At 34.7% G+C, this 25687-nt stretch overlaps 1 protein-coding gene across 1 annotated transcript in view; it reads right to left on the bottom strand.

Moving 5' to 3' along the window:
* Positions 1-25687, bottom strand: part of DPYD (dihydropyrimidine dehydrogenase) — a 1024364-nt gene that overhangs the window by 328518 nt on the left and 670159 nt on the right. The window contains exon 16 of the mRNA XM_027868249.1: positions 7200-7283. Within this exon, the coding sequence (XP_027724050.1) occupies positions 7200-7283 (84 nt within the window). The remainder of the gene's footprint in view (positions 1-7199; positions 7284-25687) is intronic.

Raw genomic sequence — 25687 nt, forward strand, 5'->3', positions numbered from 1 at the left:
ATACATTATTGATTCAGCCTATAGAACAAATGTTTGCTTATTTACTATACTGAGTCACACTGCATATTTTGTGGAACTAAATAAAGATCAAAATGACAAGGCTAGATAAGCATATAGATTCATTACAATAACTCTATAGTTTTCCCTCCCCCCAGAGAGCATATTCCATATATTAGAAAACACTTATTTAACTATGTAGAAAAAAATTTTTACAAACTGGAATGGCAGAAAAGACACTTGGAGGAGAACTGGGAGAAGAGATCATCTAGTATCAGAGTGACCTCTGACTAGTTATGTAATCCTGGGCATTTTTCTTAACCTCTCTGGGCCTCTCATTTTTTTTCCATCTGTCAAAAGAGAGGGCCTGGGCTAGATGAACTGTAATATCTGCTAAAGTTCTTATTCTGTGATATAAATAGCGATGAGAGGAGAAAAGTAAAGAGTGAAAATAGAAAGTTACCTTCTCTGGTGGGAAAAAAAGTCAAGCAGGGGTTTATATACATAGTAGGAAGATGCCCAGCTGTGCCCTTTTCTTCCTTCTTTTTGACTAAAGGAAACAGATTGGAAGAGGGGTAATACTTTCATTACTGTTCCTTTTCCTGAAACTCCCAATCAGGTGTTTTTCCTCTTACAAATGAGCCAAAAGATTTGGAAGAGAATTAAGAATTGAGAGAAAGAGATGACGTGGCTTATGGTTCCAGAAGAAGCCCTGGAAGAGTTTATATTCCATGTCTTAAAAGAATGAATCAGAAAGGATCATATTGACCAAAACTTTGTTAAAATTGTGTCAGAATATGATGATTCATAATGGAATAGTAGAATCGGAATCAGATTTTAAAAATCACTTAATCCAATTTCCTACATAATGTAATAAGAATAAGAGGAAAAAAACCTCCCATTTTTCTAGGACTTTAAGGTTTACAAAGCACTCTCATCAAAACAAACGTGAGGGAGATAGGACATCTGTCTACAAAACCCCTGACAAATGGTCAACCAGACTCTGTTTGAATACTTCCAGTAATAGGAAGCTCTATCTAGATTGTTCCAAATCTATACATCTAATCCTCTGGGTCCTCCAATACAACATTAGCAGATACAGCTGGGTATCTGTAGCTAGATGTACCAGAGAGTTCTCAAACACAACAAGAGTAAAATGGAATTTATTAGATGAATCCCTGAACCCATCCCTCCACATCTCTTGTAACACCCTTCAAGGGTCAGTGCGAGTGATGCCGCCTATAAAACTTCTTTCCTGATCCCCCCATTTGTTAATGTACTTTCCATTCCCTACCACCCAAAACAAACAAATATAGACATAACAAACAAAAAACTTTTTGTATTTATCTTGGTTTGAAGTCACACACTACCTATTCCCTTGTAACTGTCAGGATTTTGTTCTGAACACTCTGTTAATGGCTTTCCATCTGTGTTCCTAAAGAAAGAGACCAGACAGTGAGGGTCTATCTATCTTTGGTACTATCCTGTATTCAGATTACAAAGAGAGCTTTATCCACTCCAAAGATGGAATACCGTCTCCTTAGTATGTCTCAGAAGACCCTTGAAGTAAACAGGGCATTGTATTTATAAGGATAAACCCTTGAGGGGAGCCAGGTAGAAGCACTGAAGGATGGAACAGATCACCTCTGCTCTCTCCTTTCAAAGCTGGGGCTACCTGGGAAATGTCTAGCCAACTATGAATGGTGTTACTTCACATGGCAACTCCATCGGTATAATTATCTTTGCTGAGGTAAAACAGTGATCCCCGCCCCTCAACTCAAATTCTCTAGCATCAATTTACAAATTCTCACATCAATGCATGACTAGATTATATACTAATTCACCACTGTAATACCTGTGCCCTAAACCTGCATCTTTTTTCCAAGTAACAAAGACCACCAGATGTTGCCTGATCATGCACATTCCTTTTCAGTGGTCAATATCCAGGGACTTCCAATGGGAGTCAAGCCTTGGAAAACTTGATTCCTCCTAGATAATTTAAACCAAACTATAGTCATGGGATAGGGAACCCAAAAATCAATAACAGGTTGCTACGGAATTATACATGGTTTACTAAAGAAAGGCCCTGCTTCAAAAGAATCATAGACATAAAAGGATCATTGAAACTTATAGTTAGAAGTTACTTTCGAAATGCCAGGCACACAGTAGGTGCTTAATAAATGCTAGTTGACTGAATGACATCATCTACATTAGTGGCTACCACAGAAGGAACATTAGAACATTATTGACAAGTGTTAAAGGCAGTTTCTATTTAAAAAAGACAAGTGAAGGGGAACTATCTACTTCCCAAAGTTGTCCATTCCACTTTTGGGTACCCTAAGTTGTGAGGAAGTTTTCCCTTACATTGAGATGAATCTGGTCCTACTCTAGCCCTCTAGGATCAGACTGAAAGAGTTTAATCCCTCTTCCCCATTATAGCCCTTCTAATACTTGAAAACAGTAATCATAGCCTTCCTGTAGACTTGAATCTCCTCTTCTTAAAGCTAGATATCCCAGATCCTTCAACAGATTAATGTTGACAGGGTTTTGAGCCCTTTCACTAGCCTTATCACCCTATTCTGGATATACTTTAGTTCTGAAATCCTTTTCTTCAATAATAATCTTCTATCATTCCATGTCTTTCTATGCTTCATTCATCTTAACACTGTTTATTTTGACCACGACCTCCAAACTCTGTAGCTCTCGATGCTTTCTCAAGCCATTACCCCTGCTCTGATTTCATTTTTTTCTCCCTTCTCTATCTTGCCCCAATAGTAAACCTATTCAATGTGAAATTGTTCTGTACTCTTGAATTCTTTATTCCCATGGAAGTATACTAAAAATCTTTTTTGAGAATCTAAAAATATTTTTAAAATATTTTCATTTAAAGCATTACATGCTCCTCGGAAAAGGACATTGGAAAGACAAGCAATAGGAAAAGACAAAAGGGGAAAAAACAGCCAAAGATGACATTTTGTTAGGTGAATAAATTAAGGGTAGTAACCAGAAATGTAATAAAAAATATTTTTTTTTGTCTTGTTCACTGACTCTCTACCTACTCAAAGTGATTAGAACTAGGCCCACATTTCTCCAATGAGAAAAGGTTATTTTTAATTTCAGAGTGATGGGAGTGGTCCAGGAAAGAATGGGATGATGATTTGGTTCCTCAACAATTTTAGAATGTTAACTCAGATTGGATCTTTTTTTTTTTTATTAAGAATCTTATAAATGTTAACCTGATATCTTCTTAGGGTAGTCATATCAGAGAACATGGGGGACTATGACAGTTTGTACATCTATCTCTCTAAGCTAGGAATAATTTATAGATTAATATTACATTAAAACTTTCAGGTAGACATCTAAATGCAGAGTATAGTATTAGTTATTACTATTTTTTCTGATACTCATTCTCTACTTAACCCCAATTTTGGATCACTCCTACCACCTGCTTTTTATTGATTCCTTTGATATTCTTGACATTTTGTTCCTCCAAATGAATGTTTTTATTTTATTTTAAAATGACTATTATTTTTATAATTTATATATTTTTATTTTTTTCTAGTTATGTAAAATAATTCTTTGGTAGTTTGATTGGTATGGTATTAAATAAGTCACTTAGGTAGAATTGCCATTTTTATTATATTGGCTCAGCCTACCCATGAGAAATTAATATTTCTCCAGTTGTTTATATCTGTCTTTATTTTATGAAAAGTATTTTGTACGTGTGTTCATATAATCCGTGGGTTTGTCTTGGCAGATAGACTTCTAAGTATTTTATATTGTCTGAAGTTATTTTAAATAAAATTTCTCTTTCTAGCTCTTGCTGTTGGACTTTGTTGGTAATATACAGAAATACTGATGATTTATATGGGTTTATTTTATATCCTGCAACTTTGATATTGGTAATTTGGTTTTTTTCTTTCTTTTTTTTAATCTAGTTAACCAATAGTTTGTCCATTTTATTATTTTTTTTCACAAAGCTAGCCCCTAGTTTAATTTATTAGTTCAATTTTTTTCTGTCAGTTTTATTAATCTCTCCTTTGATTTTCAGGATTTCCATTTCGGGGTTTAATTGAGGATTTTTCATTTGTTCTTTTTCTAGTGTTTTAGTTGTATGTCCAATTTATTGATCTGCACTTTCTCTATTTTATTGATGTAAGAGATATAAATTTTCCCTTAGTAGCGCTTTGGCTGCATCCATAAATTCTGGAATACTGTCTCATTGTTATTCTGTAATGAAATAATTGTTTCTATGATTTATTCTTTGACCCACTCATTTTTTTTCTTGTTGGTCAGTAATTTCAGTCATATTCAACTCTTCACGATGGCATTTGGTGTTTTCTTGGCAAAGATAATGGTGTGGTTTGCCATTTCCTTCTTCAGTATAACTTAGAAATGAGGAACTGAGGAAAATAGGGTTAAGTGACTTGTTCAGGGTCACACAGCTAGTAAGTGTCTGAGGCCAGATTTGAACTCACAAAGATGAGTTTTCCTGACTCCAGATCTGGCACTTTATCCATTGCACCACCTCGCTGCCTCATTCTTTAGGATTAAGTTATCTAGTTTTCAATTGATTTTTTATCAATACTTCCATAGCCCTCTATAGAATATATATATATATATACACACACACACACACACACACACACACACACACACATACATGCATACACACATATGTGTATATATCTATATCTATCTATCTATCTATCTACATATATGTAGTGAGGCAATTGGGGTTAAGTGACTTGCCCAGAGTCACAGAGCTAGTGTTATGTGTCTGAGGCTGGATTTGAACTCAGGTCCTCTTGACTCCAGGGCCAGTGCTCTATCCACTGCGCCACCTAGCTGCCCTCTAGAATATAATTTTTAATTCATTATGGTCTGAAAACATTGCATTTAATATTTCTGTTTTTCTGCATTTGGTTGTGAGATTTTTATGCTCTAATATATGGTCAGTTTTTGTGAAAGTGCAGTCCTCTAACTGCCAAATAATAATAAAATTCTTAGAAATGACATATATCACATTCCCATATAGCAAGGTAAACAGTTTAACATTGTTGAATCACTTATGATTTCTCTTTCATCTTTACCTTTTTTATGCTTCTCTTGAGTCTTATATTTCAAAGTAAAATTTTCTATTTAGTTCTGGTCTCCATTTGTTCCTAGTTTCCTACTTTCCTTCTATTCTTGGATGCTCTCCAAGCTTTCTAAAAATGAAAATGATAACACTGATTGGTGATGGCTGGATTCCTGATTTAGCTAAAGATTGTGCAAGAATCCATGTTGTCAGAGAGCTCCTTGCTAACTACTATCTGTCACTTAGATAACTTAATATCTAAGTAATGTCATATATTTTAAGAGAGTTAAAGTTAGAATTATTTTATGCTCAAAAATGAATTTGAGATGGGTCTTCTTTGAAAGATTCTCTCCAGCATCATTTTCAAGACTACCATATTTAGGCTTCAGTGCTCTAGAGGATAGAACTTTGTGCTTTAAATCAGAGAAAACCTGTTAAAAGTCTTACCTCAGGCAATTTCTAGCTGTGTGACCTAGGAAAAGTCACTTAACCTTTTAGGTTAAGTTTTTAATTTAAACTTTTAGTTTCAGTTTCTTCATTTGTAAAATGAAAAGATTGGATTTGATGGCTTTTAAGTGACTTCGAGGGAAAAAAAAAATCCATGATTCTAAGATATAACTTCACACAAAGTTGTGTACTTTTTGTGTTAGATGCTATTTTTTTTTTCTACTGATGTCCTTCTGTCATGGAAGGCTGAGATATAAATGCCCTAAGTAGTAAAGGGGAAAGAGAAAATTTTAGCTCAGGTTGGGAAAATATGATTGCTTCAAATACGTCCTTACTTTTCCCCTCCACCTTTCTCTCCACGTGTTGAAATCAGATTCTGTACTAGTGAAGAAAATCACTTTCAAGTCATTTAACTCACTCGTGGAGTGCTTTTTATCTAATGATTCTTTTGATTGAAAGTTCTGAGTCTTGTATTTCATTCCAGAACTCCTTACTATTTCCCTATAAACTTGGCAGCATGAACCAAAAACTTTAGGCAAAACACTCCTCATAAGAATACATTTTGCCTAACTCAAGGCTGTTCTGAAGGTTAACACGGTGTTTGTAAGATACTTATAAATCTTCATATATCTATACAAACTATGTTCATTTGAGTAGGTTAAAATAACAGTCCACCAAATTAAGCACCATGTGTATTTTTAGTGTTGAAAACCCGGATTCCTGCCTCGCCTCAGAGAAATACTAGTTGCACGACCATCTATAGTCAAGTCACTAAATTTCTCAGTGCCCCAGGCGACTCTCTAAGATTTTAAACAATGGACGAAATTCTATTCTACATCAGTGGAGGGAGTTTCCATATTGGGAGCTCTTTATATCAGTGAAAGCATGAGTCCAGTTTGCCTCCTCCTCAAAAGAAAAAATCTGGAATAAGAATATATTCAGCAGACATCACCAGTCTACCATCACTCAAAAATGGTTCTCATTATGGCACTGATGTCACTATGGATTTTTTTTCTACAAGATTAAAAGCTAAGTGAAAGCCAAAGTGTTTCATTTTTAGCAATGAAATCTTTCAAGATTTTATCCTATAATTCTGTATTTAGGTTATGCCTTCAGAATTCCTTTGCTTTATAGGCATGCTAGTCCATCAAAAGTACTGCAATGTGGAAGTTTCTATGCATTGTATACAAATATAAAAATAGTAACAAATTCTTTCTGTGACTCCCCAAATACTGTTAGGGAATAATGATCAGATGCTAAAAAATGTAAAATGCCATTTGTGCTGTGCCCCATTTACTACAAAATCACTATGAACAATGCACTTTGGCCAGGATATTGCTCCAGGGAAACTGGATCAGCATTAAGAATGAATAAAGAACACTGCATTTGAAAGCAGCTAATTCTGCCTCAGTGCTTTTAAAAACTATTTGTTATGATATTACTTCCTGTCAAGCACATAATGTAATTTTTTCCTCAATAAAACTAAACACTTTGTGTAATTTCAGCTTCTCTCATTTTCCACTTTTTAAGTACTAAATATTTAAACAATGCAGACCTGAAACTCTCCAGCCAGTAATCTGTTTCATAGGCCTAGGAGCATGAGGTGCAATAACCATCAATACACTGGCCTGCATTGCTGCTCAGACATGCAAAAGGAAGAAGTTGAAGTTCTTACCTGCCCACAGGCCAAGCCCATTCCTCTTTCTCCCATGCCATGTGAACATGATAAATTTAACTCCAGGGCATCTGCTCCAGCAGCCTTTAAAATATACAAAATAGAAAAAAAATTAGGAAAGGAGAAACAAAACTATTCATGGACTGAGACCCTTTATAATTGACAGCTTGGCAAAGGTCATTCTTGTCCAACTTTAACCCAATGGTAGTAACTTTCTAGACTACTTTACTTACACAAGTACATTCATATACTCTGAAACTAAAGTTTGTATGAGGACATTATTTGATTTGTAATTTGGGTGAAAAGCCAGTTAAATTAGTGGCTGGATTGATTTTTTTTTGGAGAAAACTTTATTTAATGAATTCAGTTTTATTATGTTTAAATAGAGTAAGCCATTCCTTAGGTGCTTTCAGGTCCCAGTGGGAAGGGGAATCTTCTAAGATGATAAGGTCCTCACGATGCTCCTATTTTCTCATGAGACCACTGGATTGTATTGAGGTCCCATTATATTTCAGATCCACTTATGATCAGATCCATGATAACTCAAGAGAACAGTCCAGCAAACAATATGAGGAAAAACTAAATAGAACAAAAAATGCTTACTGTCTAAACTATGTTATTCCATTGGATGACCAGTGAATCAAATTAATGTTACAATACATAGCTTTGAGATAGTGAAAGTGAATGATGAACTGAGCTCAGAAGAGAACAGAAGTAAAAAGTTCGGTTGCATTGCATTTGGGAACCTACAAACTCATCTCTATCTCTTTGAATCCCTGGCTTCTTTCAAGATTCTGGTCAAATTCTACCTTCTATAGGTAAACTTTCCTATTTCTCTCAGTTGCTAGTGCTTTCCCTTCTATGGTTATCTTCCATCTAATCTCTAGTATATACCTATTTTTGTACATGTTTTCCAGTTAGTATGAAGTTCCTTGAGGGCAGAGTGCATTTTTTGCCTTTTATTCACATTCTCAATAATTAGAACAGTGGCCAAAGTACCGTGTACCTAATATATACAAATTGATTGAAAAATAGATAAAGGTATGTGTGTATGCATATGTGTGTGGAAAATGAGAGTTATTATGGTGACAGGGAAGATCAAAACACAAACTCAGAAGGATATCAATGTCAAAAATGGCTACATGCAAAGCCTCAAAGACAAAGGTGAAGAGGTGTCCAGCCCAAAAAGAATTATTGGAATAGCTCAAAAAGAATTTTAAAAATCAAATAAGAGAGGTGGAAGAGAACATGGGAAAAGAAATGAGAATGACAAAAGAGAATCATGAAAAAGTGTCAACAGCTTGGTAAGGGAAGCACAAAAAGTGGGAATATGTGTGCAAAAATTAACTGAAGAAAAGAACTCTTTAAAAAATAAAACTGGCCAAATGAGGCACAAAAGCTAATTAAAGAAAATAATTTCTTGAAAATTAAAATTAGGCAAGTGGAAGCTAATGACTCCAAGAGACATGTAGAAACAATCAAACAAAAGCAAAAGAATGAAAAAAATAGAAAAAATTCGAAATACCTTATTGGAAAAACAACTGACCTAGAAAATAGATCCAGGAGAGCATTTAAGAACTACTGATAAAAAAAATAACCTAGACAAAATCTTTCAAGAAATCATCAAGAAAACTTTCCTGATCTCTAGTAACCAGAAAGTAAAATACAAATGGAAAGAATTCATTGATCACTTCTCAAAAAAGATCCTAAAATGAAAAGTCCCAAGAATATTATAGCCAAATTCAAAAGCTCCCAGGTCAAGGAGAAAATACTGCAAGCAATCATAAAGAAACAATTCAATTTATTGTGAAGTCACAGCCAGGAAAACATAGGATTTAGCAGTTTCAACATTAAGGGTTCAGAGGGCTTGCAATATGATATCCCAGAGGGCAAAGGAGGTAGGATTACAATCAAGAATCACCTACTCAGTGAAACTGAATATGATCCTCCAGGGGAAAAATGGATATTTAATGAAATTGAGGACTTTCCAGTATTCCTGATGAAAAGAGCAGAGCTAAACAGAAAATTTGATTTTCAAATACAAAACTCAAAAGAAACATAAAAAGGTAAACAGGAAACAGAAAACATAAGGGATTCCATTAGGTTAAGCTGTTTATATTTCTACATGGGAAGATGATACTTATAATTCTTAATATTAGGGGAGTTAGAAGGCATGGGTATGAGGGTACACAGAGTGCATGGGGTATGAGTGATAATGTTGGCATGATATCCACAAAACAAAATTAAGGGGTAAGAAGGAAGGATGCACTGGAAGAAGGGGGCAAGGAGAGAATGGGGTAAATTATCTCACATAAAAGAGATGCAGAACAAGCTTTTACAGTAGAGGGGAGATGTGTGGTCTGTGATGGGCAATGCCTAAACCTTACTCATATCAGAATTGGCTGAAAGAGGGAAAAACACACATACTTAGTTGGGTATAGAAATCTACCTTACCCTACAGGGAAGAGGGAGGGGAGGGGAATAAGAGAAGAAAGTGAGTGATAGAAGACAGGTTGGACTGGGAAGTTGGTGGTCAGAAGCAGAACACTTTTGAAGAGGACAGGGTGAAAAGGAAAAAGAGAGAGGAGGATAAACAGGGTGGGGGAAATGGGATTGAGGGAAATACATAGTTAATAATCATAACCGTGAATGTGAATGGAATATACTCCCCCATAAAACTGAAGCAGATAACAGAGTGGATTAAAAGCCAGTACCCTACAATGTGTTGTTTACAAAAAACACAATTGAAGGAGAGAAACACACACAGAATAAAAATAAAGGGCTGGAGCAGAATCTGTTATGTTTTAGCTGAAGTGAAGAAGGCACATAGAAATCACGATCTCAGACAAAGAAAAGGCAAAAAAATAGATCTAAGTAAAAGAGATGAGCACTGAAACCAAATCTTGCTAAAAGATAACACAGACAATGAAGCAATAACAATACTAAACATATATGTACCAAATAGTACAGCATCCAAATTCTTAAAAAAAAATTAAATGAGTTAAGGAGGAAATAGAGAGTGAAACTATACTGGGCGGGGGGGGGCACTTCAATTTTCCCCTCTCAGAGTTAGATACATTGAACCAAAAATAAATGAGTAGTTAAGGAGATGAATAAAATTTTAGAGAGGTTAGATATAAAAGATTTCTGGAGAAAACTGAATAGGAATAAAAAAAGAATATACCTTTTTATCAGTGGTACATGGCGCCTATACAAAAACTGATCATATAGTTGGGTATAAAAACCTCAAAACCAAATGAAAAAACCCCAGCAATATTAAATTCATCCTTTTTAGATTGTAATGTAATAAAAATTACGTTCAATGAAGGGCAATGGAAGCATAGATTCAAATTTAACTGGAAACTAAATATTCTAATCCTAAAGAATCAGTGGGTCAAAGAATAAATTACAGAAACAATAATTTCATTAAAGAGAATTGCAACAATGAGACAATATATAAAAATTTATGAGGTGCTGCCAAAGTAGTACTTCAGTGAAAACTGATATCCTTAAATGCTTATGCAATAAAAAAGAGAAAGAGCAGATGAACAAATTGGACATGCAACTAAAAAAAAAGTGGAAAAAGGACAAATTAATAATCCTGAATTAACACCAAACTGGAAATCCTGAAAATTAAAGGAGAGATTGATAAAATTGAAAGAAAACCATTGAACTAATAAATAAAAGTAGGCAGCTGGATTTATGATAAAACCAATATAATAGATAAACCATTGTTTAATGTGATTAAAAAATGAAAGAAAAATCCAAATTACCAATATAAAAATGAAAACAGTGAATTGGGGAATTGTTTTGTTTTGTTTTTTTTTGCCTAGTCAGCCAATTTACACTGCTAAGAACAGTAAAAATGTCTCACTAGATTAGTTTTAATGAAAGAATGTCACTGAAAATGAGGAACAATGCAACATTATTTCTAACATGATCTCTCAATTCTAACAAATTTTCTATATTATGCTTCAAATATTTTTACTATCATCTTCAATCTTTTTACTAATTTTTCATAAATAAAACTTTTCAGAGTTTTAATAAGAGATAAAAATGTGACTTAATTTCAATAGATTGAGTTTTACACACACACAATCAGTTAGTCACAGTATAAAAGCACAAAAATACCATGGCCTATTGCCTACCATATGATGAAGAGGCAGGAATTTGAATCCTAATCTTAGGCACTATGTGCTAGATATTGTGCAAAGTTCTGAGAATACAAAGAAAGGCAAAAGAATGGGCTCCCAAAGCTCACAGTCTAATGGCAGATGCAACATGCAAACAACTGTGTACAAAGATACACAGGATCAATTAGAGAGAATCAACACAGGGAAGGTACTAACATTAAGAAATCATGGAAAAAGGCATTTTGTAGATGTTGGAATTTTATCTATTAAACTTAAAAGAAGCCAGAAAAAGCCAGGGGGCAGAGATGAGGAGGAAGAGAATTTTAGGCTTGTAAGATAACCTGTAAAATTTACCAGCCTCAGGAGATGGAGTATCTTCTGCGAGGAACAGCTAGGAGAAATCTGGATTGCAAAGTTTAGGGGAACGAGTAAGGTCAGCAGTGTGCTGAAAGCAGCTTGAATAGATCTTGAGAGCCCATTATTAAATTTTCAGTGTGAGCATTTTATACCTTTGAAATCAAAAACATTACAAACCAGAACTTGGTTTATTGATTTGTGTTGATTTCTAGACTTAAGAAATTGATGGAGAACACGTTAATAATAAAGATCATTTTTAATTCAATTTTATTTCATTTCTCAATTTCAAATTATCTGTCCCTCCTCCTCCTGCCCTACCAATTAAGAAGACAAGAAAAACAAAATCCATTACAAATATGTATAGTTATGCAAAATATATTTCCTCATTCGGTTGGTTGAAAGAAAAAAGCCCCATCTCCCCCCCCCCAACAAAAGGGAAAAAAACAAAATACGCTTAAATTGCACTCTGAGTCCATTAGCTCCTTCTAGAGGTGGATGTCTTACTTCATCATGAGTCCTTTGGAACTATGTTTGGTCATGGTATTGATTAAAGTTATTAAGTCTTTCAAAGTTGATTATCTTACAATATTGTAACTATATGAAATGTTCTCCTAGTTCTGCTCTCTTTACTTAGTTCACACAAGTCCTCACAAGTTTTTCTGAAACCTCTTCCTTCATCATTTTTATGGCACAATAGTATTTCATCACAATCTTATACCACAACTTGGCCAGCCATTCCTCAATTGATTGGTATCCTCTCAGTTTTAAATTCTTTGCCAGCACAAAAGAGTTGCTATCAATATTTTTATGCATATGGGCTCCTTTCCTCTTTCTTTGATCTCCTAGGGGCACAGCTCTAGCAATAGAGTGACTGGATCAAAGGGTATGCACAGCTTTTTGGGCTTGATTTCAAACTGCTTTTTGGGATGGATGGACTAGTTCATAGCAATTTTTCCACATTCTGTCCAGCACTTGTCATTTTCCTTTTTTTTTTGGTCATCTTAGTCAATCTGATGGATGTGTAAGTGGTACTTCAGAGTTTTTTTTTTAAATTTGCTTCTTCAATTATTGGTGATAAACAGCATTTCTATATGGTTTTTGATAGGTTGAATATCTTCCTCTGAAAACTGCCTATTCACATCCTTTGGGGAACTGGGAAATCGCTCTTAATTCTTGTAAATTTGACTCGGTTCTCTATGTATATTTATCAGAGAAATTTGCTGCAAAGACTTTTTCTGAGTTTCCTGCTTTTCTTTTAATTTTGGTTGCATTAGTTTTGTTTAAGAGTTTAAAAATAAAATCTTTGATTTTACGAAATGAAAAGTATCCATGTTACCTCCTGTGAACCTCTCTATCACATTTGGTCATGAACTCTTCCTCTATCCACAGATTTTACAAGTAATTTCTTCTATGATCCACTAATTTGCTTATGATATTATCCTTTATATCTAAATCATGTATCCATTTTGAGTTTGATATATGGTGTGAGATGTTGATATATACCTAGTTTATTTAGATTAATTTTAAAGTGTGCAGTGCTTCTCAGAGAGCTTGTTGTTAACATTTACCATCATGTCCCTAAGCATAAGATGTAAGAAGACAAGAGATAGGAGAAGGAGGGGCAGACTATAAAGGGCTTTGAAAGCCAAACAAGTTTCCTTAGAGTTACAATTTTCTGTTATAAATATAAAATTGTTATATAATGCCATTTTTGCTATTCATCAGATCTCAAGATAAGAACACTGAACAATTTATATTTCATCTGGCAGGAAATGTATTAGAACTCTCTTTTTTCTCACTGACCTATGAATCTTAGGTACGAACTCAGAAATTTTGCTGGAATTTCTTTCATCTGTGATTTCTGTCTGAGGCCAGCTTAGTCCTTTAGTCAGTTTCTTTAATACAATAATTTTACTGTCATGCTTCAGTACTATGGAAGTAGTTCATCATTTCTTATTGGTCAGTAATTGCCTTTGCAAGGGTTCCCTTCCCATCTAGCTGGCCAACTCCTTGGCCTTCACTTTTCTTACTTAATAATGGAATTCAGTAAATTTAAAAGTTCAATACTTACATTATTTTTAATTGATAATTTTTTGCCTATTTTCATTTATGACTGAATTTTCTTTTTCCACATCAGAAAAGCTGATTTGAACATTTAGACTGTTTCCTTGCATCCTTTCATTATTTCTGGTTTCATAATTAATTTTTAAAATATTTTATTTTATTGGAAATTATTATAATATGTGCTATTTTTACAGGTATGCCTAAGAGCACAGAAATACCAGGGCTTGGTGCCTACCACATGACTAAGAGTCAATAGCTTTGAATTCTAATCCTGGATTTACTTTGTTAAATTTCATTGTGGCTTTGGGCAAGTCATTTAACTTCAGTTTTCAGATTTTCATCTGTAAAATGTAGATAAATGCAAAACTGTATCAAAGGAATGACATCTGGGAATTAACTAATCAAGGATTATAAACCTGTATAAGTAGTACATATTATCTTAGTTACACATAAATATTTCCAGTCTGTCAAGATTTCCTATATTACTACAACACAGCAAATAACAGGGCTTAATGACTAAAACTGACAGAAGTTTAAATCAGAAAATACGAGTTGGTACCCTGTTGTTGTTCAGAAGAAATAAATAAATAACAGCCAGCATCATTTTGGAGTTATCTAATCAATAAAATCTATTTATTCTATGAACAAAATAACTATGAGGATTTAAGAAAATATATTGAATAATCAAGAATCTTTTCCTTCGTGGGTAACTTCTTGTCCATTTTATCCCATAAATTCTCTACAGGGGATACGCCTAACATAATAGAACTTTTCTTTTCATATATTAACATAGCATGATTACCCAAGGGGCACGTGGATATCCACTGGTCTCTTTATATGAATGGCACATTTCCTTCCCTGGTTATTAATTTATTTATTGTACTTCAGTTTCTAGGAAAATTCTGGCAAGGATCTTTAATGAGATGATTGTGAACATCTAGAAAGGTAAGTGGCAAAGACAAAGAGTCAGCATGATTTCTTGATGAACAGACCATGTTAGACTAATCTCATTTCCTTTCTTGACAGATAACTAAACAGTAGATGAAGGAAATACTGTGGATCATTTTCCTAAATTTTAACAAAGTTTTTGGTCAATATTTTATACCCTTCTCTATGAGAACACAGAGAAGTATGGAATATTGCAATTAGATGGACTGAAATCTGATTGGATGGTTGGACCCAAAGAGTAGTTAGTCATTGAACATTTATTAAAGGCCTAATATATTCCAGGCACTATGCTAAGCACTGGGGACACAAAAGACAGTCACAAAACAAAAAGCATTTGTTATCCTTTCCCTCCCCCACAACATTTAGTTAAGCTGAGCTTTTGTAGTGATTACGGATCTTATTTGGGAGTCTTTATGATGTTTCAAGGTTTGATGGGATCCCCCACATCATTTTTAGGTATAGCTAGATAACACAATGGATAGTGAACCGGACCTGGAGTCAGGAAGACTAGGGTTCAAATATGGTCTCAGACACCTGCTTGTTATATGACCCTGGAACATCCATTTAACCTCTGTCTGATTTAGCTTCCCTATCTGTAAAAACAACTCCCAGGGTTGTTGTGAGGATCAAATGAAATAATATTTGTAAAATGCTATGTAAAATTAAAAGTTCCATATGATTATTATTATCTGTAGGGAGAATTTAAACATCTTCATATCTAAAAAATAATCCCTCTGCTATTTGGAATCTGTACTGGACATCCTTCATAGCAATGGCAAATATCTTTGATGATACACTATATAAATTTTTGGTTTACACCTCACTATATTTATAATCACTGGGTTTTGAATAAATGTCTCTGTTGTTGCATCGTTATAGGACTCATATGATTTCAACACATGCAGGGAAATAACTTGGTGGAGGAAAATCTTTAAAATAGCCTTTAATATCTATGAAATTATTTTTATTAGTCAACAAAGAATGTGGTCTTCTTTAGGTTATAATTTATGATAAATTGATCAATAAGTATTTATTAAGCACTTAAATTCCAGGCATTTTCCTAGATTTTGTAAGAGCTTGCCTATATATGTATGTATGCATGCATATATTTACACATATATATGTATGTCACTTATATGTACACTCACATATATGTGTGCACACATGACTTAACGGTATAGATATGTTATGATCTGTAAGCAGAAATCTGATCATTTACAGACAGGAATTTAAGGTCATTCAAAAGTAAATGGTATCAACAGTATGCTTTTCAAGTGGACTATTAATAGCACAAATGTCAAGTTACCTATCATTTAGGTAAGATATATAAATACAAAATAAATGCATAGTAATTTTAAAAATCAATTATGGATTATGTAGGCTTTCAGTACTATGTATGAATGACATTGAAATGTAAGGGTATATATGCATTTTTTTATTTGTCCAAGTCAGAAGTAACAGTCATAATTAATGAAAAAACATCCTCTCAATTTTGGCAGGGTCCATTTGTACGTTTTCAGATAATTTCCATATGCGTACCAATTTGTATTCTATATTATTTCAAACACACTAAATGATTATCCAATACTTACTAATGTCCCAAGTTTAAAAAAAAATAATGAACAAAATAATTCATGCTAACCATTCAACCTTTTCTTCCTAAGATATGTTTCTCTTCTCTCATCTTTTTCCTTCTCTCCTCTGCTCTCCTCTCCTCTCTCTCCCCCCTACCCTCCAGCTACATTATGTTATTAGACTAAGAGAATCTTAGCATTTGTAAGAATGTTAGAGGCCATTTACTCTAATCTCACCTCCAGATATGCAGGGATTCTACCTAGAACATCGGGAATAGAAGTTAAAGTCTATATTTGAATGTTTTCAGGGACAACAAGGTTGCTACATCAAAGAACATATCCCATATTTGGACACTTTTGATTGTTAATTCCTCCTAATATTGAACAATAATTACTAATGTAATTAAATGCAATGAGCATTTATTAAGAAGGTACTAGGTAGAAGGCACTGTTTTAGGTACTAGGGAGTCAAAGATTGAAAACAAAATTGTTTCTAACCTCAAAAAGCTTCCATTCTACTGGAAGATACACAAAGCAAAGAAATCAGTGTAATATAGTGAATTTTGAGAAGGGAGAAAACACCAACTTGGTAATCCAACAAGGCCTCATGGAAGATTTGGATATTTAAGGAGGATAAGAATAATAAGATGTAGAGTTAAGAAAGAAGTATATTTCAGGCACGAGAAATTTTCTATCTATATCTATATCTATGTCTATGTATCTATCTATGTATCTATCTACACATATCTAGTAGTCATTCCCCAATAGATAAGTTGCCAAAGGATATAAATAAATAATTCTCAAAATAAGTGCAAAATATTAACAACCACAAGAAAAAATACCCCAAAACTCTAACAATAAGAGAAATGCGAATCAAAATAATCCTGAGGTTTAAACTTCTTAGCTTGCAAATTGATAAAGATGACAAAAATGGCAATAGTTAAGTTGGAGAGGTTGTGAGAAGATAAACACACTGATGTGTGCGGAGCTGTGAATCAGTACAATAATTCTGAAAAGCTGTTAGGAATTATTCAAATAAAATGGCTAAAATGTCCATACCTGTTGACCCAGAGATGCCATAACTGGGTTAATATCCCAAGGAGGCTATCAATAAGAAAATCTCTATATAGATAAAAAATATTTATAGCAGCTTTTTTTGTGATAGCAAAGAAATGGAAATAAAGTAGATAACTATCAATTAGGAAATGGCTCAACAAATCATGGTCCATAAATGAAATGAAATATTATTTTGCTGTAAGAAATGATGAATTTGACAAATAGATAAGAATCATGGAAAAAGCTATATAAACTGATGCACAGTGAAGTAAGTAGAGCCAAGAAAATACTATGCACAATGATCATAACAATTTACAACAACTACATGCACAAAATACCAAAAGTAAATGTTGAAAAATTATAAAGAACCATGGCTCTAAAAGAGAAATATGAGAAGACATGACTAATCCATCTCATTGCCCAAGTGTTGCACATTGCATGAATTTTCACACTTGTTCAATGGATTAATCAGTTAAACTGATTTTTTTCTTCTTTTTCTTTTTTTTAATCTTTAAAAATACTTTTTTTTATTCTTATATAAAATACTCTTTCTTATATAAGAAATACTCTTTATATCTTCCCTCTTAGGGAAGGGAGGAGTGGGGATACTGGAGGAAACTATGTCTATGTAAAAAACAAAAGACATTAATTAAAGTCAGCTTGGGTATTTTCTGTCCATGTTGTTTCAGCCAATCTGAACTTCTAGGTTCCACAATAATACCTATGTTGTTTTTAGGCAATGGTGCCAGCATATTAGCAATCGTTCAGTCCAACCGACTATTTTACAGATGACAACTCTTAGGCTCAGAGAAATTGAAATCATTTGCCCAGGGTAAGTTAGTAAATGTCTGAAATGGGATTTGAACCCAGGTCTTCCTGATTCTAGTTATGCTACCTATCTTTTAAAAAGGATAACAACAGACAGACAGGATGCTGCAAGGAGTCAATGAGTAAACAGAGGCTATTCATCATGCTTTGTCACCAGTTTAAAGAAAGAAGTTGTCATCTTTTTGTGAATCTGAACAAAGTATCCTTCATGTGTGTGGATGTGTGTGAATCTGAACAGACAAAGCACTCTGTGTGTGCGTTTGTGTGTGTATGTGATATGAAAGCATGTTTAAACTGTTCATTTTCTATTCACTTCTGAAAACAGAACTGCAATATCTTCCTTTTGAGTGCTTGGTTACAAATGTGCACTTAGTGTGATCTGTCTTGAGAATTCTTAGGACTGACAATGTTTTTAAACTAGCCAACCTGACCATAGCTTTAAGTAAGAAGTTGCAAATTAAACCTCTAAATCTCACTAAAACGGCAACATATACATTCCTTAGGAACTCGATGTACATTTATACTGCTGGGAGGTAATTGATAGAATGTATTTCTATCTAGACTTGCTATTTCAGTGGTGAAGGAAACTTCCTTTACCCATTCAAGTCTGTAACTCATCTGGAACAGTCTCAGGAAGTGACCTGAGACACTGACAGATTAAGTGATTTGCCAGTAGTCAACACATGGTATCAGCAGCAGAATTTGAACTGAGTTCTTCCTAACTGTGAGGCATTTCCTCCATCCTTTATATCAGGCTGCTTCAAAATCTTTATCAACACTCAGATGCTCAAATGGCTTTGCTATTTTATCAATGTGGGTATTTTCTCCAATGGTGCCAACTATCACCCAAGTCCACCAAATATCCCAGGGCTTTATTCCTTTTCTTCTTACATTGAAAGATTGAGAGTGGAGACTTGAGCTATCTCCCTGTTAATGCCTGCCCTTGACATGTGCCCAGCTCATCCTTTTTTGATCAAACACTTCCTTGCTGACATGCTTTACTCCTGTTTTCTTTTGAAATCCCTTATTTGTTATATGTTGCAGGCTTATCTCACCTATCATGGGCCTCTCCATTGCCTTCTGTGTGATATTCATTTATATTCAGTTCTTTGGAGATTTGTGTTCCATGTCTCATAGACATATAACAACAAATACTTTTCCCATAAAATGTGCTTAAAATCCATTATGAAGCTTAAAAGAAAATGGTAATCTTTTATGCCTTATACTACAGTGAATGTAGAGGTGAAGGTGACCCTGAGCTCTCAAAGCTTGTGCTAGAAGAATGCAAGCTCTGCTAGGTCCTGCCAAATCAACAAACCATCTACAATGGACACAGCCTTGTGTTACATGCTGGGGACACAGACCTTAAAAACAAAACATTCCCAGACTTCAACTTACCAAGTTGGAAAGCCTTTGACCATATCTATCATATGATGGGTCTACCATTTTCACACAAATATATGAATACAACACACAAAAGAGGACAATTAAGATGGTGAAGGGCCTTGAGTCCAATTTCACATGAGAATTAGAAGAAAGAATAGCCTGAAGAAGAAAAGACTTAGGGAGAATGTGATAGCTGTGTTTAAGTATTTGAAATACTGTCATGTGGAAGTAGAATTAGATGTATTCTACTTAGCCCCAGAAGACAAAACAGGGAATAATGGATGAAAGATGCAAAGAGTCAAATTAACCCTTAATAAGTGTCTCTGAAGCACCCACAACATGCAAGACATCATGCTTAACAAAACAAAACAAAAAAAAACTTCCTAAGAACTAGTTTTCCAGAAGTGTAATGGGCTACCTCAGGATGTAGAAGGTTTCTATCTCAGTGGAGACTTAAGCAGAAGCTGAATGACGACTTGTCAGGAATCTTGTAGTAACTTTTCCAGATATGAGTTAGACTAGATGGTGAGTGAGATCTCCACTAACTCTGAAATTCTATGATTCTATGGTATAAAATTATAATAATAGTAACAACAACAATAATATGAGAAAACAGGTGCTAAGTGCCATAAGGGAATAAGATTTAAGAACAAGTTACAAAGAAACACAAAAAAAGAGAAAAGAGATATTTGCTAGTATCAATTACTCGGTGATCCATACCTGCATGAGGGGTGGGGTTGGGGAGAACTTGAGAAAGAAGATTCTCAGAATCTTCTCTTTTAAAGGTGGAAGACCAGCATCTCACCTCTCTCAAGCTCTCCCTAAATCCACCCTTATCCCAGGTGTGGAACACTGAAATCAGTCTCCACCACTAAGAACAATGATGCAAAATGGTAGACATGGACTTGACCCAAAGGTGAGTGGATTAAAACCCAGCAACAAGAACAGTAGAGGCAGAAACCCCATTATATTGAGGAAGGTTGGGGGATTTAAGAGAGAATATATAGGAAGAAAGATTAAGTATGGAAAGAGCTCTGGACTAGGAGTCAGGAAACCTGGGTTTTATTCCCATCCATCCATTGGCTGGTTGTGTAATCTTGCACAAAAAGATATCATTTTTCTATTCCTCAGTCTCTTCCTCTGCAAAATGAAAATATTCCTCTCTCAAATCACGATCCCACTCTGACAGCTACTGAGCTAAACAAGATGCCTGAGTTCTGATGAAGCAATAGAATGGACATGAAACCAGCCACAGGAGGGTCATGGAAGAGCATTCAAATGCCAGATGATGCTGGCCCAGTCCCATCAATGACTAAGGATCCAGGTTCTTTGGAAACATAAGAGGTTTCCATTAAACAATTGGTGAAGTAAATTCTAGCAAAGTGATTATTGAAGTAGAGGAACTGCAATCTAAATCAGAGAGCTGTTGTACCAAGAAGTTTTATCCTTTTACATCTTACTTTAAATTATATTTTCTATTACCAATTACATGCATATAGGTAGATAGATATAGTATTTAGTTAATATTTATTCTGTCAAGTAATACAGAATCTAAAGGAAGGGGGATACTAGATTGAGAACCGGAATAGGGGCTAGGAAGGTCTGGGTTCAAGTCTGAACTTGATTCTTGGTAGGGTGAGTTTCCCACTGAGAAATCCCTTTGCCAAGAATATCATAGATCCAAACACTTCCTCTTCCCATTAAAAAAAGTTTTACCTTAAATTCTTAATTTATTATACTTTTTAACAAGTCCAAAGATCATTGGTATTTTCTACACACTGAAAACACCAATATCATGGATTCAGAGAGTTCTTTGAGGTCATCTAGTCTAGATGAGGAAACTGAAGCCAGAGAATTAAGTGATTTGCTGACATTCATCCAGGTAATACAAATCAGAGGAGAAACAGCAACACAGCACCTCCAGTTCTAAGACCTGAATTCTAGTCCTACCCTGACACATACTGGCTATGTGTCCTTAGGCAAGTCATTTAAATTCTCATTGCCCCCAGGGAACTCTTTAAGGTTAAGTTGCTGAAAATTCCGCATTAACAGAGGGAATTTTCTCCCTGGGAGCTTCTAATAGCAATGAAATCATAGCTTTAGGGAAAAAAATAAACAAAAAACCAGACTCTAATGTGGAGCTGAACTCTGTCCCAGAATATCAACATCCAGGGGAATATACTCTCTCTTTATGGCAGACCTACAGCTCACTACCTCTATTTCTTAGAGTTTCTAGCCCATGGGTCTGTCACTATTACGCTCCTTTCTGAATATACAAATTTGTATCAAGGTGTTGACTCACTTTGTGTTGACTCACAAAAAAGTTCCTGGGAGTTGTACTTGCCACAAAGACCCTAAAACTTATCATTCTTCCCAGCTTGTGGAAGATATCTATTAAATCTAGAAGCTTCTTCTATTAAATCTAGAAGGAAACCTTATTAATCTGTCTTGACTACAGTTTCATCCTTCCTAACAGAGTATAAAATTTGGGCAATATTCTTTTCAAAAAGATTTCTGACTTTGCCTTTGAAAGGTGCAGAGTTGACAAAGACAATTTGCCTCCTTTATTTGTACATTGGAAGGTAAGAGTCAATTTCCAAATATCTATCAAGCTTGGGAAGAACTACAACTCCCAATGTCTTTAAGGTTGTTAATCACTTTCCTCTATGTCATTCACCCTCCCAGACTGTCACATAGTGCCCTTCACATCTTTGAGGAATAGGAAAGGGTCAGGCTTTAATTATGCCCATAGGGCCATATAGCATTAGACATGGTACATATTTAAATTTGCCATGGCTATAGATTTCGAAGTTATACCACTGGTATTTAGTGACTTATTTCAGCTAATGTTGAGTTCGAGACTTTATCTGAAACCAGTCTGTTCAATGTTAAGCCCTATTGAGGCAGGATCTAAGTCTTAATTACCTTTGTATCTCCCTTATCAGAGTGCTTTGCAGATGGTAGATAAGCGATTGTTTAATGAATGCATATATACAAAATACCTCAGTAAGATTTACGCATAATTTGAATCTTGATGAGAGAGTTCAAAACATGAAGATAAACATAATAATTTATTTTGTGTTCTATTGATAGTCACCCAAAAAGGTGACTACAGCACATTACCAATCACAACACAATACCAACCAAGAATCATGAAGAAAAGTGGTATAGAGGATGATATCAGAGAGATGTACAACCAGAAAAGAGGGCCAGTCACGTGACAAGAGTAAGAGATAACCTATAAACAACTTGCATGCTGTATTGGTACCAAGATAATGTCAAGAGAACTGGAAGAAGGCACTCGTATTTGGGTGCATTGCTTGTGGGTGAGGATATTTATGAGAACAGATAAGAGTAACACAGGGAAGGGTACACTTGGATGTGTTGTGATTTGCAATATGTTTTTTTCCTCCTATATAGTTCATAACTTGCCCCTATCATCATTATTAATATTATTATTAATAATAATAAAGAAAACTTTTGAAAATAAGATTGAGACTCATTATAAGCTAAAAAAAACTTTTAAAGCTTATGAATATTCTAGACACAGGGTTAAGGGAATAATTTATCATAATTAAGGGCTTCATCATTATTTATGTATGATTTAGGGACATTTTGTGATCTGTCATTATAGCGAGTTTCATATCATCTCCACCTGGAAAATATATTTACTTTAAATTAGGAGCGAGTATTTTGAGTTGAGATGCAAATGTCTTGAAATACTTCTAGGTTGAAGGCAAACAGTATATGTATAACAGTAATACTTTATATTTATTCTGTAGATAGACACACCTAGGTGCCATAGTGGATAAGGCACTGGGTCTGAAGTAAGGAGCACCTGAGTCTAAATCCAGTCTCAAACACATATTAGCTGTGTGACCATGGGCAAGTCATTTAACCTCTGTTTGCCTCAGTATCCTCAACTGTAAAATGAAGATATTAACAGTACCTACGGGTAAAAAGAACACTCATATGGATAGAATCATGACTTCCTAAAATGTAGGACTGAGGTAGGTAAGAAGTAGGACTGAGTAATCCACTTAATTGTTATATTTGATTTAAAAAGACAGTATTTCACTAATATCATATCAAAAGCAGTTTTTTTTCCTATTCATTCTGGTAAGGTGTGTGTGTGTCTATGTATGTGTGTGTGTGTGTGTGTGTCTATGCATGCATGCATGTGTGAAGCTTTAATTTTTCCTGTTTATTGAATTGAATTGATATCCTACTGAAAAGTGAACTACAAAAATATTGACTTAGATTTACACATATACACATGTATATATATACCTACATATTTATGTGTGTATATACACGCAAGCATACAAAGGAAAATAAAGGAGCTGACAAAGTCAGTTTCATCATATTGCCAAAGGTAATAAAAAGTAATTTAACTGGATCCTTGGTTGTATTGCTTTGCATTTCTCACAATGAACATAAAGACAAAGACCATTATGAAGATAACTGTAGCATATATGTCAACCCCTATTGTGAAATATGAAATAGAGAAATTCTACAAAAAAAAAAAAACAAACCTTGACAAGATCCTTGAAACTAAAGAAATTTGCCCCAAGATATTAGGAGACCTCAATGTGATGGTGGGCATGATGGAGGATGGTGAAAGCATGTTGAAAATTGGGTTAGAGATAAAGGAAAGGAAGTAGCTATGAGTCAAAGGGCAACAATAAATGGATGTGAAATGGTACAGATAGACATGCAAGTGTTTCCATGATGATTTAGTCTCATCTATTGTGGAACCACCAACTACTCAAAACCTCATGCCCATTTACGTGAAAACCTGCGTCAAGAAGAGTTGATGAGAGTTTTGGTCATTGTGAGCACCAAGCATCATATCAGAAAATATACCTGTCTTTATCTGAACTAATTGTAAGTCCAGAATTAGCAGTCATTTTAGAAGGAGCTGTCTTTGTGCCATCAGATCATTGACTTGTTAGACCAAAGGTCAAAATCAATACCAAATTAGAATAAAGGATAACAATGAAAAGACACCTCGCACAATTATAGGAGCGCCAATCTGATCTGGTTAAACAAGCTGTCAGCTCTGAAAAATGGGACATGAACAACATAAGGCTGAGGAAGCCCAGAAACCAGCTCAGCCAGCAAATATTTGTTCTTGCCAAGTGGAGAGAAAGACACGATAGCCAAGGATAACACCAGTTTGGAGAATAATCTCAATTGAGAATTTCACAGGGGAGGCTAGAAGAAGAATATAAATAGTGCCAGTTAACAAAACAGCCCAAAGCAGTGGAGCCTGAAGACATCAGGTCCTGACAAGCCAGATCGCAAAGCCAGGAGCATTTGTAGCGATGAGTCAAAGGACAACAATAAATCGATGTGAAATGGAACAGAGAGACATGCCAGTGTTTCCATGATGATTTAGTCTCATCTATTGTGGAGCCACCAGATTTGTACTCTGCCAGTTTAGTAGAGGTTGACAATTGTATTTAAGAAGTTGAAGTCAAGAGAGCAGCTGGACCTGAGCAAATACATATATGATAAATACATCATGGAGGTATGTGGGATAGTACTAAACAGAGATGTGCTAGTAAATGTTTAACAGCTAGCCTTCCAAAAAATGGACACACAGTATACTTTTGAGTTTAATCTTCATCATTAACACTTTCTTAAGTCTATAAAATCAACCAAACAATAAATCAAGCACTGGTCTGTAGCTTTTGTCAACTTTTAATATGTAAATGCTCAAACTGAAAATATAATAATCAGCTCTTCCAAGCTGGTTCAAGATACAATCTTGGTGTTAAAGGCACTTATGGAGTAATGTTCAAGATTTCAAAGAGGAAAATATTTCAAAGGCATGAAAAAAAATTATAGATGGTCCTGTTATATACCACCCTTCAAAAAAGGTGAACCAGAAGACATCACTAACTACATGGGTGAGACTATTTTCTTACCTCTCTAAAGTGTTTAAAAGAGTGGATTGGACAACGACTGAGCACTAATGAAAAGGGAATAGACAGGCTTTCATTGATGATTTTCTTCAGCAGAAAATATCTTTATAAACTGACTGAAAGAGTCTAAGATATCCTCAAAACTATAAGTCTCAAACAAAGCATATTCTCTACATATGTTAAAATCATACATGATTTGATGAAAGACATGG

The sequence above is a fragment of the Vombatus ursinus genome, unplaced genomic scaffold, assembly GCF_900497805.2.
Source record: "Vombatus ursinus unplaced genomic scaffold, bare-nosed wombat genome assembly UNPS02014787.1, whole genome shotgun sequence".
NCBI lineage: Eukaryota > Metazoa > Chordata > Mammalia > Diprotodontia > Vombatidae > Vombatus > Vombatus ursinus.